This window comes from Thermobia domestica, chromosome 6, assembly GCF_964235325.1.
Source record: "Thermobia domestica chromosome 6, izTheDome1.hap1.1, whole genome shotgun sequence".
Lineage (NCBI taxonomy): Eukaryota > Metazoa > Arthropoda > Insecta > Zygentoma > Lepismatidae > Thermobia > Thermobia domestica.
The window spans coordinates 126,674,042-126,694,044 of NC_137459.1; the positions used below are offsets into that span (position 1 = coordinate 126,674,042).

A 20,003-nucleotide genomic window follows, 5' to 3' on the forward strand; every position below is an offset into this window, starting at 1 on the left:
TTAAGGTTGCAGAATCAGATAGGGAGTTACCATAATGCAATTATAGAAGAGCTTTCGACTGAAATTATGTAATATGAGCTGTATCTTGATTACGTTTTTCTTTCTTTTTTTTAAATACAGGAAGCACGAATGGTTCCAGAGGGAGCTGCCTGCTTATTTATTCCCATCTCCAGTTGAACAGGATGCATCTGTGATCGATACAGATGCAGTTAATGAAGTTTGTGAGGTATGCTGATTGTTTTGTTTGCCTTGAATGTCATTTTCTAAACAATACAAATAAAATTTGGACAGTGTTCGTCATACAGACTTACGGTAAATGGAAAGTGAACTATGGCATTGACAATATTATTGAGTGATTATAGATCTGAAAAATCAGGGAAATTGCGTCAGATTGGGAGGGAATTAGTGGCTCAGTGTTACAGCTTTCACCTCTTCCGCTAGGGCTCTATTGTTTAATCCTAACCCATGTTAGTTTGCTGGACAACACTGTTGGTCGTGGGTACACCCGTCTTCTTTAGCTTATAAACATAACCGTACTTTTTTAAACTAAATAATTTCATTTCATTTTGGTAAACTTGTTTTGTTCAGGATTCCAATAACAAAGTTTGATATTCAAGGATATTTATACTATTCTTTTCAAATGCACATATAGACGAACATAATTACTTAAATAAATTAATAACCGGTATGAAAAGAGAATACATAAGAAAACTATTTTCCTGCTTTTAGTGAACTAAATTCTTGTACTCGAAGAAAGTGATTTGCATCGTTGCTAAGCTGCACATATGTATAAGCTGTCAAGATAAGTGGTAGACGCACTGTAATAAGTGAGCTGTAGTCACAAAGCAATACAAAGATGGTAGAAGATTTAGATTATCGTAAAGTTTGCAAAGAGGTTATATCGACAGTTAACACTCAGTATGAAGGAGGAAAGAACAGTCATTTCTTCTGATCTGTTGGAAATGTTCAAAATCAATAATAAAGATGCGACAAAGAATCAGCCCAAGGGATGATATCATCCCTCTTCTCCAGGACATAAAAAGTTCATAAGCCAGCGATCAATACAGGTCATGCATGGTGATTGTTTTTGGAATAATAAGAACTTAAAAACAAAATGCTGTACTTTTATCCAGCGAGCAGTATTCACAGACTTCAGACTTCAAAATTTCGGTTAACTATTAGGAAAAAGAGACGAAAGAAGAATCTGAACACCATCAACATTCACTATAAACAAATATTTGGCAACAATTTAAGAGAGTTAGAAAATTAGATTAATTTGCTTCTTCATCCAGCATACAGTTCTGTTCTTGTGCCGTCAGAATCCTACTTCTTGGGTTGAATGGAAGACAATTTACATTGACAATTTCTGACGTAGATAAGGTAAAAGTGACTGTTTAGAAGTCTGTGAAACAATACACACATGAGTTTTCCAAAGAGGATTCGAGAGTTGGATTTAGCGATGTCGGAAATACAAGATAACTTTTTTTTTTTTTTTTTTTCGTCTTATTAATCATGCGCTTACAGAGACGAAACGAAATGACGCACATGCTTGCCAAGCGATAGGGAGTTAGTCTGACCATCTACCCTCAGTAGTATAGGCACATTGCGGACATACAGCAGTCATAGCTCGTTCAATGTCGAGGAGAATTGGAGGTATCAAAACAGTTTGTTCGCATGAGTTTGTTGTATGACTTCAAAGTGGGCCTGTCAGCTTCCGATCAAATCGCCGCGTGTGCCAGAATGGGGAGAATGCCGTGAACGAATGCACCACCAGGCATTGGTTCCTTCGGAAGATGTGAGCTTTTTGGATGAACCTCGCAGTGTTGGATGACGAGACTCTGAGAACAACCATCGAGGAGGACAGTGGTCTAACGTGTGATGAACTAGCAGAAAGGTTCCATGTTTCCACTGAAACAGTCAGACTGCATGTGCATGGGATAGGGAAATCATACAAGTTAAGCAAGTGGGTACCCTACACATTGTCGGCAACCAACAAGGAACAACGAGTGACAGTCTGTTTTTCCTTGCCCACTCGGCACCTGAACACACATATCTTTGATTGCTTGCTAACTTTTCCGCGGTATTACGACTTGGAAAATAACTTTGAATTTTTTCGGTCCACCCTTTTGCTCACTGGTGACGAAAAGTGAGTCTTCTATGCCAAGCCTACCAGACATTGGTTGTAGACACGTGACCCTGTTCTTTACGTCTCAAGACCAGCTCTGCACCCACATGCTTTCTGTATGGTGGAATTGTCTGCAAGTGGTACATTACGAACTTCTCTCACCTGGTCAGATCATCACTGGTAACCTCTGCTCTTAGCAGTTGCAAAGATTGTACCGTGGTGGATTGTTGCCAAAGGTGCCGGCATTGATGAAACGCAAGAGTGTGCTGTTCCTGCACGACAATGCCATGCCACAGGTGGCAAAGGGAACCCAGGAGATCCTTCACCAACTTGGCTGAGAGATACTTCCATGCATCACATTCACCGGATCTTGCGCTAACAGATTATCACCTGTTTCATTTCTTCCACAACTACCTCTGGGGAAATCCTTCGCAGTGGATTTCTTTGCATCCATGACCACCGAATTTTATCACCAGTGTATTGTGTAGCTGCAGGAACGTTGGCAAAAGGTGTTGGATGCTGCTGGAGATTACTTCGAAACCTAAAGGTACATACTGCTCATTGTATTGCTCTTTGTTTATCACTGTTCTAGAAAGTCTAGGACGTCTTTTTTGGTTACCTTGTACATCATTTGGAAGGGAGACTATTAAATACTGTAGTACTTTCGTATAGAAAATGCCTCAACCCAACAACAATTGGGGTTTGGATGATCAGTGTCAATTAGTGAAAGAGCTACACCGACTGTTGTATTACTTCCGGTATGGCCCTCGTGTAGTAGTGCATGTTCTATATAGGCGTTTTCATTCCAATATTTCGGAGCCGGCTGAAACTGGATCTTGTTCTGTACCAAGTCAGTTTCCAGTATTATCTTCATTGGTCCACCGAAATCTTTTCTACATACTTCCCAATTGAAACTTTATACACAATGCACACATTTCTGATCCGAAGCATGTCTTCGTGATTTTTGACTACTCTCGGTGACCTTACCGTCTTTGAGATGTTCTGACTTCCATCTTAACTCTTTCTTAGCTAGTGAGTACGTCTATGGATATGGTTTATCGAAGTATGTGAATGGTTTTCTATGTGTAAATGAAAGTAAAATTTTTTTCTTTCTTTCTTGTATTTTAGTTATTTCTTTTTTTATACCTTTCCCTTATTCCCACTTTTAGTTTAATGCCCTTTAATAGTTGAGAGAGTAGAGATTGTTGCTCTTGCGGGAATCGAATTGAGCTCTGCGCGCACCAGATGTGAACGTATAAATCATTTGGGTAGTGGAAAGGCTAGTTGAATCATTGTGGATAATGCTTCACTAATACTTGTTTTGTATATTCGATCCGACACATAAAAAATTTGGAATATTGCAATATGTAAGAAATCATATCTTTCAAGTACTATGTTGGCTTCTTTCAAACAGAAAGAACACTTGAAAGATAGTTTTATTTAGTATTTAAAAGTGTCTCCATTTCGTTTTATGACTACTTATCGTGTTTTATATTAGGCTTTGTATGTGGGAGCTACTACATGGTACCGATGTAGCATTGCATGACCCAGCAGACATACAAATACGATATGTTACATTTATTGCCATCGAATTATTCAGCCATTAACAGGTTTGAACATGCCCTTGGAATGTGCTGAAAACGGCCGTTGAAGTCGTCTACATCCAATTTCTACTAACGCCACGAGTTTGTCATGTTACCCAGGGAGAATGGGGCCTTCTTACTAAAGTGAGTTTATCAATGCACGAGAGTGACACCGTATCGCACAATATTGCACAATGCCAAAGGATGTCATTGCAGATACGAAAGTATAAAGTAAAAATAGCTATCGGTTTCACTCCACAGTGATATTCAGATTCATTGTTTCTCATGTGATGATAGTGGACGATCAGTCTGTTTCTCTAATACTAATTCGTTGCTCTTTTTCTCATGACTTTCCAGACTTATGAGAGGAGGGTCTTTATTACAGTAAATTAGTGGTCGTTGGTATGCATTGGAATCCAGAAAGTTGTTGTCAGAAACTTGGGATCCGCTAGAGTTAAGATTGATGTGGTTGGCGCATACATAATCATTCTTAACGTATATATATATATATATATAGAGAGAGAGAGAGAGAGAGAGAGAGACCGAGACCCCTCTGATAAACCTTGAACAAGAGATTTCCCTGATATTAGTGACTTAGATTCTTGTGCTAGAAGGAAATATTTTTTCTTAATTCTGAACACAATGCAAGAAGTCTAAATAAATTGAAATTACTGAAATCAGAAGCAAGTGAGGGCAGAAATTTGTGTATACAAGTATTGGGAGATATTCTACTCTAACATCTTTATATAGACTGATTTTCAGTAGAATTTACTGGAATATTTTTTTTTTCTTTTGAACTTAGAACAACAAATCTATGACTTTTCTGCGTCCATTAATTTTCGCGGAGGAATATTCAGGTTTCTGATTTTCGAAACTATCAGTATTTACCAATGCTTGGGCAATTTTTAGAGCATAAGCCTTATTATGTGCAAATTTTATTCTAATGCGAATAAGGATAAATGAACTCGGATGCAGTAGATAAGTTAAATTCATGAATTCTTAGGTTTCGTTATTTCTTTTGCAGGTCTTACAAAATAAAAAAAGTTGTACCTATTTGCTATGACAATATAATAATGTCGTTTATGAGTGTTGGTAGAGATCGGTAGAGGTATAACAGTTTCTATCATCAGCCAGTAATTTTCCATAAATACATGAGAGATTTGGAAACAATAAAAATTTTAATGTTGTGGATTTGGTATCGTGTGCGTAACTTTAAAAGCTTCATTTTTTGTCTTCATGTTGGGATAAGTCGAAGTGTTTAGGATTTGAAATGTTGGTAAAATGAGGTGGAGTCTTAGGTCTTACTATTAAGAAATTGTAGTTCGAAGATATTTATAACATGTTTCTTAATTTTTCAGAAATTTGGTGTGAAAGAACAAGAGGTTCATAGTGCGTTGCTCAGTGGTGATCCACATGATCAACTGGCAATTGCATACCATTTGATAATCGACAACAAGAGAATCGCCGACGAAGCTGCCAAAGCTGAATTAAAAGACTTCTATGTAGCCAGTAGTCCGCCTCCGGTGTCCTTCAACCCTAGTGAACTTAGTCCCAGTCCTATTAGACCTCATCCTGAAAGAATTGCACGTAAGTAAGCACATGTTTTCAATTAAAGTGTGTCTTTTGTCTGAAGAATAGTATGTATTTTCTTCTTTTATGTCCTTGTTAGAAACTTATCGTAGTTCTTTCCTTTGTTGTTGTTAAAAAGGTGTCCTTTGTCAGCACCGGGGCTATATTATACATCACGGGCACCTATAATTTAAGTGCACAACTTAGGTGCACAAATGCTTCCTTTCGGAGTTATAGGCTACCAAAAACATGAAAAAATGAACTTTAAAGATCCGTAGCTCCAATACTATGGGATCTACCATAGTCGGGTCAAGACTTCAATTAGGAACTAGCATGTGCCCTATCCAAATATCCAAGTTTCAAAATTCTGTGATACTTACGCAACAATTTTTTATAGACGTACTTGGTGAGTGCTTCAAATTATATGCCCGAAGCCAAACTCCCTATACAAAAATTGTTACATGAGTACCTTAGGATTCTAAAACATGTATTTTTGGATAGCGCACACATTAGTTCCTAAGTGAAGTCTTGACCCAACTGCGGTAGGTCCCATAGTTTTGGATATATGGACCTTTAAAGTTCATTTTTTCATGTTTTCGGTAGCCTATAACTCCGAAAGGAAGCATTTCTGCACCCAGGTTGGTCTATACTTTTTATCTTACCTTGGTGTCAGGAATCGCCTCCCAAACGTTGTCGGTGTTGTTTTGTTTTGAAACACCTTATGTATAATATATAGGGTGAGAGAGAGAGAACCATTTATGCTGAAACGCCGTTGTAGCTTTTGAACTAATCAGATAAGAATGCTGAAATGTTGTACGACGCAAATATCGACAAGGGGACATTGTTGTACTTTGCAATGCCTCCAGAATAACAGTGTTGCCAAGCCAACATAAAGTTATGGTTTTTCAATTGGTACTATGTCAGATTATATGCCGACGTTCTGACAGAATTCACTAACTCCCTGAATCTGAGCTTTCGTACATCAATACAAAACATTGTACAGCACAAGAACAGTAAAATTATGTTCATGTATCAAAATATGAACATAACACTAGAAAGAACACGAACGTATTTTGGCAGTAATTAGCATTGCCAAATCGTACAATATGCACACACGCTCAGGAATTCTACAATCATCTTTCTTGTAATTGTGATCTGAACAAAAACACCAAAGGTACAAAAAGTGCAGCCAAGTTCCTTGGACACTGCATCTGAAACGAACACTGGAGCTTGGCGCGGTGTCTAACATTCGAATACACCAAGATGTCTGTTCCTAGTTTCACGTCCCGGACATTTCAGCCCTAAGGCTACTTAACATCATTTCCCTTGACACCTCGCGCCAAGTTTCAGTGTTCGTTTCATATGTAGTGGCCAAGGAACTTGGCTCATCCATCCTCATCTCAACACTTTTTGAGGCTGACGAACGTGGCTGCACTTTTTGCACCTCTGGTGCTTTTGTTCAGATTTCACTTCTTTTTGTAGTTCACCACATCAATATCGTATTTTGGGATTCTCAGTTGTGGCATATTGCTGGATTTAAATGTAAAATTGTACATTTTAAAAAGAGTCATAATGTGTCATATGCAACATTAGTTCCCAAGGGCTCTCCCACTGGGAGTCGAACCCAGGACCCTGTATAGTACATCCGCTATCCTGGTATACAGTTGCTGTCCGATTCCGAATGGTGTAGGATGTCACCAAACTCAGTATGGGGGCTTATTTGTGGCTGGTCGAAGGAAAGTCAGTGAGGGTGACAGATCTGTTGTTGCCACATTTTCCCTTTTGTTATTTCTAGAGGTCTTTTTCTTTATATATATATATATATATATATATATATATGTAAACTACATTAAAACAATACCTAAGAATTTTGTATACGAGGAAACGGTTGCAAAACTGCTAACATATAGTGAAGTGGTTAGCAATTGATAATAATTATTATCCATATTTAAGTATTACGTTTGTCCTACAAATTTCCTAAGTAAGTTTTAAATGAGCACATATTCTTTTATTAACTAGTGAATCCGTAATGACTTTAAGAAACAAGCAATTGGAATTGTGCAGACCAGGAAATAAACCTTCATAATTATAACAAAAGCACAACAACATGAATTCACGTAGATGTTCATTTTTAATTTATATTCCAGCCAAATCCTACTGGAACTTCTTTATTTTAAATTTCCTGAGGAAGCAAAAGTGTTACAGCAATAATGATTTGGTATAGTTAAAACTTCACAACTTAATGATGATTATGTTGATACATACCAATAAAAGAAGTTCACAGTTATTTCCTTTATTTCAGCCTTACGTGATAGGGTGATGGGAGGTAACAGTGGAAGTATTAGTGAGCGACCAACTAGAGGAACGCCAGTGAAAAGAGCAAAATGGCATCTTGGTAAGTTTATCAATTATAAAGTAGCATGCAAAGCTTCATACACAAGAAAATTTATTGGTATTCTGTACTGGTATTTCATGAGTGCACAATATTGAACATTTATCCATAAAAGTTGATGCTCATGTACTCATTAATTCAGGGATGCAAATAAGCAACTAATTTTTACTAGCCCAAGAAAAAAAAGGTACTAGCCCACATTCCACAATAGAAATAATTTACTTAGCTTCGGTATGATATTAAATACTCGCCGGCACCGGTGAACCACTCGCCCCGGGCGAATGGTTATTTGCATCCTTGCATTAATTCATACTATTCTGTACAATATAGATCTCTGTGCATTCCGGAAACATAATTTGTGAGACATACTACTCTTTAAGAAACTTAATTGAAACTTCGTGTGTTGTGGTGGATATTGCAGTAAGAGGTCTCCCGGGTCTCTTGGAGTGACTTACGAAGGAATTAGATTGAAGAATACGTTTGAGATTCTTATTTGTTGAATAGTAAAAATGAAGGTATAAACTATTGTAGAGTTACTGTACCTTAAGTACTTACGTTTGGTTTATGCTTACACAATATATGAAAGTAGGAAAAGAAAACGGGACTTTACTATTACAAAGAACATGTAATTTCAAAATAGTTTATGCCTTCAGTTTTAAATAGTTGGAAGAAAAGGATACTGAAAGGAGTGGTAGTAATTAATTAATTATTCAGTAATAGTACACTCAATGGAAAAAAGAAAATGAAACACAGAAGGAATGGAGGGAATGAAATAAAACTTCACAGGTTGGTAGTACATACAACTTTATTGTTATGATTACGATACCAGATAAATCCGACAACATATATGGCTGTATGAGTTGAGTTGAGTTGAGTTGATTTTGAGTTTAACGTCCCGTTCATCAGCGAGGCTATATGAGAAGTGTAACACCCCTTCGGGCACGAATACATGCGTTGATGCGGCTTGTAAGCCATAGGGTCGTCGTATCATTGAGGCAAGTCATTCCATAGCTACTATAGCTGCGCCCCGAGATCTTGGAAATCGGTAGTGGCTTGAAGTTGGCGTTCGAGCAAGTCCCAAACATGTTCAATTGAAGAGAGTTCATCTGACCTAGCTGACTAGGGAAGAAAATCAACGTGACGTAGACAGTCCATAGACTTCGGTTTGATTTGATTTTCAGTTTCGCGTCTGTTTCAGCAGCAAAGCTATATGAGACATGGACCGATAACTAAATGTGGGATCCAAACCACGTGAGCTACAGCCGGGAATCGAACCCGGATATTCCATGTCAAAGGCGCGTATGCTAACCGCTTAGCCACGAGGGAGCTCAACAGTCCATATTCATACGTTCCGCGTGTGTCCGAATGTTTTGTTGAAAGGTTGTACCAGCATGCTCTCGCGGAAGGGATAACACATGCGAACGCAGAAACTCGCATATCTCTGTGCCGTCAAGATTCCATGACTTACTACGAGAGGTGACCGAAAGTCATGCGGAATGACTCCCTATATTATGTCAGAAATAATGCCGGTGTGCTGTTTCACAATATTGGCTGGATGTAACATCTCCAGCCCCACCTCCCTACATGATTCATGGGTTCATCAAAGTTGTTTGGCGCCACAGGTTTCCAACCTTGGCTACTCGTGTGCATCTGTAAGTCTCCTTTTAAAACCTCTGCATGACTTTTACACAGAGCCATCACTTATAAAGTTTCTACCGTAACCCTTACTCATGCAACGATGAATTGCAACTGTATTCCCTTCTGCCTGGAGAAATCGAACTAATTTCACCCTTGGTGGGCGCTTCGATTGCACTCCATGTGTTTTCACGCTCACTGCTCCACAGTGATTGAATGGCAGAGTCTGTCGTCGGTGTGAAGAGTAAGGGAGTCCAATGAACAACTTTCTCTTATCCCTGTTTCTCACGTGATTCTTTTCTGGTGGCTTAGCGAAGGTTGAAAAATATAGCCCTTCTAATAATTAGAAATTAAAAGATAATAAAAATACAAAAACGTAATAGGTAAAGAGGGGGTATGAGATACGAAGAAAAGTTCGTGGGAGAAATAAAAAAAAATTGGCGAAAATGATTTTAAAAAATTAAAAATGGGAAACTGAGGGAGTATAGTGAGGCAGGGTATTATAGACTTATGACTAGGGAGACAATTTGCTTACAGAATGGTAATGTCTCTTTCTATTCCTTTAAGGAGGACATAGAAGTCTGGGGGAGGATTATGAGGATACAGGCCTGGTCAGGTGTACTGATGTGTGTATTCTGGGCCAGGTGGATGAGGAATTTGAGTGCTGTGGGGATATCAGTAATTATTTATCCAAATCTAAAGGAGAGCTAAAAAGTTTCTCTAATGTAAAAAGTTGTATTCAGGGTGTGAATTAGGTTAAGAGAATCACAACTACAGGAATGGTAAGCAGTATGTTAACTTTGTGATTGAGATTAGGAGAAAAAATTGGTGTCGAATATCCGACAGGTTTTACAACTAGTTTCTGTCATTCTGTAAATGTGTAGGAACTTTCTAGGGATCTTTTTCATAATTAGGTTGTGGAAGTTGCCTGGCCTTCCACAAACTATTTTCGAGCGAGGCTGAAAACGTTTCTCGCGCTAAGATGAAGTAGGCATAATGTGTTAGTTTATGTAAGGAATAGAGGCTGGGATGGTATTGGATAAGGAAACTGAGAGTAAAGAATTCTTATAGTGACATTATTATTATTATTATTATTATTATTATTATTATTATTATTATTATTATTATTATTTTACACTTGAAGTTGAGAATGTATCCTTGGTTGGCGAGTGCTGACAAGAGCATCTTGTACAAGTGGTTGAGTGACCATTTAGTGTAACAGATACGGCCTATTTAAATGGCAAATAGATTAGGCATATTCCACCCGTTTCCGCTGGTCATGACCGATGTGTTGGCTGCTGGTATGGACCATTGCACATCGCTGCTTCTACTGCAACAGACTTCGTTGCAGCTGTACCAAGGGCATATTGTCCCACTATAGTTGCAGGTTTTCGAGAGGCCATTTGCTTTTCAAGCCCGAGTAATTAGAATCACCATTTGAGAAGTTCAGAAACAATAATACGTGAGGTTAACATCTGGACCTTTACGGGAATAGCATGAATATCACTTGCACTTGCTATGCATTAGTAGAAGGCCCGTGATATTTTGGCTGTATGACTTGAAGCTTTGTCATTTACAGTTCCACACGATGGGTGTCGTCGGCATACAATGCTATTTAATCTGTGTAAACTGGGGGTAGGACCTGTTATTGGTAGTATCCAGCCTTGATTTTGACATTTTTTCGACGTAATGAATCTTGAACTTCCTTCTGTAGCAAATTTAGTAAGAGCCATGAAACCTTTGGAGATACTTTGTTTTCATTGCCGCACAAAGTTACATCGGTTCCTTTCATAAACACCTCTCTAGATGATGACCCAAACTTTTCCAGTCAGTTTAAATCTGTGCTTCCACAACAAATTTCCATCGATTACCAGTTATGTGTCACTCATACAGCCTTATGTCTTTGCTCTTTTTTCTTCGCGATATGCAGTGGTGTTAATTCATGCACACTGGCCATATAGACAGTTTGCAGGCTCAATTAGTAATGGATTGTACAATTCTCTGTTGATTGGAAGGCCACATGTAACCACGTGCCCATAAAACGCTGTGATAATAGATTGTTACAAGTCACCATATCCCGTATCATCTTTACCACAGGTAGTGACTCACTGACGCCCACTTTGGATGCAATTTCGTTGGTGATGTGGATTATAGAAGAGGCTGCTGTTAGTAGTTTTCAAACAGTGCCTCATCGTACTACAAAGCCATTGTTCCGGTGCAGGCCCGCAACTAGGGTTTCTGTCACCTGGGGCAAACACACAATTCGGCGCCCCCCCCCCCCCCCCCCCCCAAGGTTTAGTCGAAAAGTATCACTTTTGGATTGCAACTGTAAATAACATTCTTAATGAAACCAGTTATATCGATTTTTAAGTACTTTAACCCTCCAATACGCGCACGGGCTACCATTGTAGCCCAGCGTTTTATTTTCCTTGCCGCAAAGTAATTCGAGATGATAACTCAAAGGGTGTCTGTGTACCTTTCTATCAACTATCATTCTGCGTGTTTAGGGTGTGGTCAAACGTAAAATCGAAAGGATCTCATTGTTATTCTGCTTGAAAGTTTCATGGGCTACATCTGTAGCCCGCGCGACTATTGATGTCACGGGTGTTCCAAAGCGTCAAAGTTTTTTTCATTATAGTTTGAGTGTTGATCAGATGGTCAATGAGTTTGCAAAATGCCAATTCTGATGAGAAATGTTTTTAAAACCAATATTTACGATCCAAAATCATTGAGAACATAACAATGCAACAATGAAAAGATTATTTTTATTTCTGTAAATTTTTCGGTGTAATCCTTTGATGTGGAGAAAAGAAGAAAACTTTCCATCAACAATGAAGCACACAAGAACTCCACACTATATTGTTATGTGTACCTCTCGAACTTGAGCACTTTCTGTACCTTTTGGGCACCTTTCTGTATACTTTCTCTTTCTGTATATATGCACCTCTAAGGTGCACACAAGTGATAGAAAAAACTGATTCGAGCAAAGCATCTCTCTTTACAGTGCATTAACTAGAAAGTTCATTAAATATGAAAGAAATTGCTTCATAAAATATTAATAAATAGATCAAGATATTTAGATTATTTAATGTATAGTAAATATTATACATTATACACGATTAATGTAAAAAAAAATGATTGAAATTAACAATAAAGCTTAATAAAGCATAAGTTGGACTGATAGATAACAATTCAAAATGCCTCGAAAAGCTCTCAAGTAGGGCTGTTCCGATAATCGAGTAATCGATAACAATTCGATAAAATTTCAAAACCGTTTCATCGATAAAGAATTTTAATTTTATCGAATTATCGAACTTTTGAGACTCCCGAAATGTTTGAGACTCTCGAAATGTTCGAGACTCCCAAAATGTTCGAGACTCCCGAAATGTTCGGGACTCCCGAAGTGTTCGAGGCACTCGAAATGTAAGAAACATTAGACAACTTCGAGACGCTCGAACTGTTCGAAATCTCGAATTGTTTGAAAGCAGAAAATATAGAAATATATCAATATGATCGCATTTGTCGAGTCGCTTGAATATTTAGAAAAGTTCGGGATTATCCGAGTGTTCAAAAGAAACGATGTATTCGAGGTTATCATAATTGTACTGTATATAATATGTATTACATATATGCAGAGTGTTCATTTTAAAACTTCTCTCCTTAGCAATGTAGTGAAGGAAAAGTTTTTTCCCCCACAGATTTGTACAAGGTTTAAGCAGTCTGTCAGAAGAGAAAAAGAGGAAGAGAAAACATGCATCACCCGAATGGAATTGGAATCCAATACAATATTAGTCTACTAGCCTAATAGTCACTTCGCCGATTGCGCCAATAACAAGGCAGGCAGAAAAATAATTTTACATGTGATTTCGACAAATACAATTTTGCAATAACTTATCAGGTGAAAAAAGTTGTTTGACTAGTTTGGATGCAAGAAGAAATCATTGGAGAGGTGAAGGAACCGAACTGTTCATTACTATTTTTGATAATACCCGAAACTTCGATAATACTCGAAATTTCGATAATACCCGAAACTTCGATAATACTCGAAATGTTGATAATACCCGAAACTTCGATAATACTCAAAATATCGATAGTACCCGAAACTTCGATAATACTCGAAATTTCGATAATAGGTCTACCCGAAACTTCGATAATTTCAAATACTCAAACGGTTTCGAGTAACCGATGACAATTCGATAAATTTTCACTCCCGAAGTTCGATAGGTCTTCAGCCTTATCGAACACCCCTACTCTCAAGCAAAACTAATAGATAAAGCTTCATACAGCCTTCACTCGCAAAATCTCTTGGTAGGCGTACAAGAAACAATTAAATACACCGAGGCGTGTAAATTATCTTTTCCGCCACAAAACTGCCCTCTAGTTTAAAAACATTACAGGAATTGCGTAACATTACAGGGGGCGCGTCTGAGCTAAACTCAATATATATAATCAACGAAAAGAGGTCCCATGGAAAAGGCCAAGTAAACTTTTGTTTTCTTTTAACCTCTAGAATAAGTTCCTCAAGGGAAAGGGTGCGATTTTTAAAACAATTGGTATATCTTCTTTCCGGCGCCCCCTCCAATCACGCGCCCGGGGCACGTGTCCCCTCTGCCCCTCCCTAGTTGCGGCCCTGTTCCGGTGGAATAAGGTAGCGTTTTTATGGGAAAGAACCTTGACGTACCTTTCCCCGAAACGATATTTTTCCGGTTGGATTTACCTATTGTACCACCTCCACTCTCCTTTATAACAGGTGAGACTAGTACACGTGTGTGTAGTTTTGTTGCTCTGAAGAACCCGGTTTGACAAATGTCACTGTTTGCAATCTCTTCGCAAGGGAACCAGTAAGCCTCTGTAGTTTGAAATCTGTTGAACTTATTCAGACAGAATTTCCAAGTCCAAGTGACAAGAGCTACTGAACTGAAAGTAGAAACAAAATCAAGGAAAGTTTTAGAAGAAGTTAAAACTGAAACACAATTTGTTGTCTTGAATGAAATGAGAAATTTTTGTCAGAAAGCCAGAGAACATACATTTTCAACATTTCCACTGACCAATCCTGTTCTGAAAAGCAGTTTATCATAATTTGCGTAAAACCTTTGTCTTCTATAGCCATTACTTGACCGAGCTAAGTGAAAGATACTTCAAAGTGAGCAAATACCAGTTTTGAAGAATCCTCAAATGATTAGGAACCACATGAACTTTCTTATATCCCTCCATAAAGAAAAATAAATTAAAAGAAAAAAATATATATAATATAGGGAAAAATTAAAATTAATTCAGAAAGTAAGAAAAAAATATTAAATTACGGTGACTAATTGATATTTTTTTTATATGTAAGTTACCGAAGGGGATCAGTATATTTAATATTATATATATATATATATATATATATATATATATATATATATATATATATATATAAGATTAAATAAAATAAGTAAAGACAACCGCAAAACGAGTACGGTGAAGGAGAGTGACACGGAAGAAATTATTGGAATAGGAAAGGAGGTTGTAGTGGATCAAGCTCCAGATACTCTCCTTCATTACACTGTTTTAAGCAAAGGTCGTTCATGTTCAGACTTTCTACTGAATTAAACAGTCAACCACTCATCATAGATATATTTATCCTTGAAAGAATTTTTCGATCCGCATTGTGCAAAATTAGATTGGAAATGTTGTTATATGAACATTAATTATATGAATATTTGTTAGTTTTTGTTGGTATTTTGTTATATTTTGCTATTACTCTTGTTAGATGTTGAGCTCCTTCATGACTAAGCGGTTAATGTACGCGCCTTTCGCGTGGGAGACCCGGATTCGATTCGCGGCGGGAGCTCATGTGGTTTGGATTCCATGTTAATCAGTAGGCCCCGTCTTATATAGCCTCGCTGCTGAAAGGGACGTTAAACTCAAAATCAACTCTTGTTACAGGTTTCAATGTAAGGTGGCCACATATTGTGTTTGGAACTATACATATAAATAAATAAATAATTTCTTCACAAAGTATTAGCTGGTAATTTTAGAGTTCACTGGATTTACACCGTATTTACCTAGTCTAAACAAAAATTTTGATACACTTCTCGGTCGGTTTGTGCGCACAAGCAGATGTGAATATGGGTATGTTTTATATAGAGATATATTTACTACAGTCCAAGTCACAAGCAACATACAAAGCTTATTTAAAATGTCTGCCATGGGTAGTTACACACGTCCGTAATCACGTTATCCGGTCGGCAATGGCAGCAAGCACCACTTCCACAAGAAACTTAGCTACTTCTCGCATAAGAACACTGCTCAGGGACACAATATTAGGTTGTCCCCTGGAGCAGACCTTGGCCTCCGATTTGAACCACAGATCATAGTCCAAAAGGTTGAAACAGGATCAGGAGAACCAAAGATAGCAACGGAGCACTAACATTGAACTTCTTAACCAGATTTTCGTGCATGTGGACGAAATAGACTTCATACAAGGTTATGTAAAATCAGTGAATGGTAGTAAATACGAATCAGTGAAATCAGTAAATACGACTATTTTCTTAACAGATTTTATAAAATCGACCTGAAGGCAAAGTTGATATGTTTAAAACAAGTGTTTAAAACATGTTTTAAACGAGGGCTGTTGTTTTATTCAGTTTGTTTTAAACGTTTTAAACATTGTTTTAAACGTGTTTTTTTTTTTCGATGGTGGTTGGACATGTTTAAAACAAATAAAATATTAGATTGAAGAAGTTAATTTAATTTTCTAACAAACAACTCATCCTCCGCAGGATTTGTGCATGAAGTAAATTACAAGCAGAGTTATATTCTTACTATAACAGCAATTACTGAACGAAATTCTGTACATCAATGTGCGTAGAACTAAACCAACAGAAATTCAAGTGAAGTATTTGAACATTTCTTGATTTCCAAGAATACCTGAGGTTAAACACACTATACACTATTCTAAGATCCAAATTCACAAATTCAAAACTTGAATATTTTTGGTCACTATCATTTCCATAGTAATGAACAGTTCTCACATCATAAGCTAGAAGAAATACTCTGACAAACACAATACAACTCATAGAAAAGAGCAGTGACTAGCCTACAAGGAGCAAATGACATTTTTTGACTGAACAGTTTTCAAGATACATCTCTATCTGCAACATGGATAGCTAACAATGATTAGTGTCTACGGCATAACAACACAATTAACCTTTAGACGCCCGCCAGGGATTTTAACAAAATGGTAGACTCTCACGTTCGGAGCTCTGGTGACCCTCCTAATTGTCACAGAGTCATGATTTATACACAGTTGGAAAGCTTATAGACCACAGATTCCAACGAGGTAACATTCGTCAAATTCCCGCTGTATTTGTAGAAACGAACAGACATAAAAATCATTAAAAAATATGAAAATATTGACTTTGCGGGGCTGTGGCAACTCTTGCAGTCACCTGCGCCGACAAAATGATACTAATGTGTAGGCCACATACTTGTGACAATAATATAAGAAATGGTAGCCATTGCTGCCATTGCGCAATGAATTCGTTTTATGTAGGAAGTATTAAAAAATGCGCAGAAAAACATTCATTGAATTATACATTCTCTCCCCCTCCCCCACGACAGTACCACGTCCATATGCAAATCATTTTTGCTGCACACATCATGTATACGAACAAGAATTATGCTTCTAGACCACTTCAGTAAAATATATCTTGCCTTATATGGAACCATTCTGAAACTAAATGTAAATTAGCCAAATTTGACCCCCTCTTCCTCTATAAACACAAATCATATACAGGTTACTATCATGTAGGGGAATACTTCATTGCTTCACATACTAATTTTTGTGGATGTACCACAAACGGGGAGGAATGGCCTCCAAAATCTGATGAAAAAATTGATGAAAAATTTAAGAAACAAACTTCATCCTCCCTCTCTCGGCCGTACATAAATACCCCCTACATACATAAAATGTAGGGATGGGTACGAGCGAGTTTTCATTGAAACTCGACTCGACTCGAAACCGACATCATTGAGCTCGACTTGAGAACACGGCTCGAAAAATTTCCTCCAATCGACTGGAGTTTCGAGTCGAGTCGAGCCAAATCGAGCCAAACGCTGTGTGTAGTTTCAAGTACTTTCTTCAAGTATCCTACATAGACAATATAATTATTATCAATGACACTTATTATTACTACAGCTTATTATTATTATTATTATTATTATTATTATTATTTATTATTATTATTATTATTATTATTATCATCATCATCATCATCATCATCATCATCATCATCATCATCATCATCATCATCATCATCATCATCATCATCATCATCATCATCATCATCATCATCATCATCATCATCATCATCATCATCATCATCATCATCATCATCATCATCATCATCATCATCATCATCATCATCATCATCATCATCATCATCATCATCATCATCATCATCATCATCATCATCATCATCATCATCATCATCATCATCATCATCATCATCATCATCATCATCATCATCATCATCATCATCATCATCATCATCATCATCATCATCATCATCATCATCATCATCATCATCATTATTATTATTATTATTATTATTATCATCATCATTATTATCATTATCATTATCATTATTATCATTATCATTATCATTATTATCATTATCATTATCATTATTATCATTATCATTATCATTATTATCATTATCATTATCATTATCATCATTATCATTATCATTATCATCATCATTATTATCATTATCATTATCATTATCATTATCATCATCATTATCATCATCATTATCATCATCATTATTATTATAACACCACCAGCGTGTATAAACATGAATGATAGGCGGTTTGTATCTGAATATTAAAAACTAGTTGACTGCTGACCTCGGAAAAGGGAGGCAAAGACATCGTTTACGAGGTTCTGGGTTTCAGTTCCGGAGGAGCAAGTATCCAGGCTCGAACCAAAAATCGTTAAAAGTTAGACTGAGTCGGCCAAACATGTTCAAACCTGCTCGGCTCGTGTTCTCAACGGCTCTAGCGGCTCGGCTCACAGCTCATTCACTATCGAACCGAGCCAACAGCCCACCGAACCGAGCCGGCTCGAGCCGATGGCTCACCTGAGCTGAGTCGGTGCCTTATCCCAACCGAGCCGGCTCGAGCTGCTCCTCAGTTGAACCGAACTGAGCCAGTTAACATCACTACCTGGGTTGGGTTTTTGCTTCGACTCAAAAGTTAGATCGTGCAGGTCTCAGCCCTGGTGGTAAGGACTACAGTATATATCGGTGTTTACATTTGAGGCTGTCTCGTTATAAAAATCCATAGTCTCTTGTTAATCGAGACAAGACGAGATGCGAGCAGTGTCCCATCTTCTGAGCAACATTAAAAATGTTCCATATTACTTCTTACATTTCTTATGACTTTTGCTTTCCAGTTTATTCAGGCCATGATTTCAAAACGAGCTAAACGAGTGAGCCGTTTATCAAACTCGACTCTACTCGAAACTCGACCTCAAAACAGTAACTTGGCTCGAAACTCGACTCGAGAAAATTGCCTTTGACTCGACTCGAAACTCGACTTGAATTTGCTTCGAGTCGAGTCGAGTTTTAGCTCGACTCGTGCCCATCCCTAATACAATGCATACTAGCGGAAGGCTTCATTCCTCAGGAATACTTTGGTACCAAATCATCTTTCTAGCTTAATTAGAGGCTGAGCTATTGATGTTTGTTGTAAAAATAAATGTAATTTACGTCAAAAAACTGAAACTCCAAAAATTGGCTAACCTTGCCCCCTCCCTGCTCCCCCTATAAGCAAGAAGTACAAATACACGATATTACCATGTAGTGGCCTACTTCATTGCTTCACGTACCAATTTTTATGAATCTATCTCACAAGAGGGGGAATGGCTCCCAGAAAACCGTTAAAAAAACAAAAGAACACGATATTTACCCTCCTCCCACCGCCATGTGGTACTCCCACATAGATAAAATGCACACCAGCGTAAAGCTGCATCCTTCAGGAATAAATTGGTTCCAAAACCATCTTCCAGCCTTAATTAGGGACTAAGCCATTGAGGTTTAAAGCCCTGATACAGCAGTTGCGTCAATGGGCATTTAAAGATTAAGAATGCAGACAACCAATAGAACGTAACACAAAGAAACTACATATTCAGTGAACAGAAATCGGGAAAATCCCACTTTCTTTCTCCGGAATTGAACATTTGGACTGATCGAGATTAGGGAAGTTCCCGAAATTTGATCTAACGGTTGAATATAGATGGCAAGCAATACTTGTAAGCGTGTAAAAATGGAATATATATGCCTATTTAGATTATTGTTTTAAACAAAATAAACATTTTAAACGTTTTTTAAAGTGTTTTTTCAATCCTGCCTGAAGGTAGATGTGGAAAAGACAAATATTGTGACAACTGGGAATAATAATCAATGAAAGTAATGTAGTGGGTAAATAGACTTACATTTTTTGCAGCTGCAACATTATGAAGTTTGCGAAGAAATTAAAAGTAGATTGATGGCGGAAAGTGCATGGTACTATTGGCTACAAAACCATTATCGTCGCAACTAATATCGAGGAAGTTAAATGAAATGAAATGAAATCTTCGAGTTTTACGTCCCACGATTATGCCGGTTAGGCTAAAGGAGACGGTGATGATGAGTAATGAATGAAATAGTGGAAT

At 37.5% G+C, this 20,003-nt stretch overlaps 1 protein-coding gene across 1 annotated transcript in view; it reads left to right on the top strand.

Annotated features, from left to right (window-relative positions):
* Positions 1-20,003, top strand: part of LOC145688189 (5'-AMP-activated protein kinase catalytic subunit alpha-2-like) — a 147,889-nt gene that overhangs the window by 109,561 nt on the left and 18,325 nt on the right. The window contains exons 7-9 of the mRNA XM_081762060.1: positions 121-226; positions 5,067-5,295; positions 7,580-7,672. Of these exons, the coding sequence (XP_081618186.1) occupies positions 121-226; positions 5,067-5,295; positions 7,580-7,672 (428 nt within the window). The remainder of the gene's footprint in view (positions 1-120; positions 227-5,066; positions 5,296-7,579; positions 7,673-20,003) is intronic.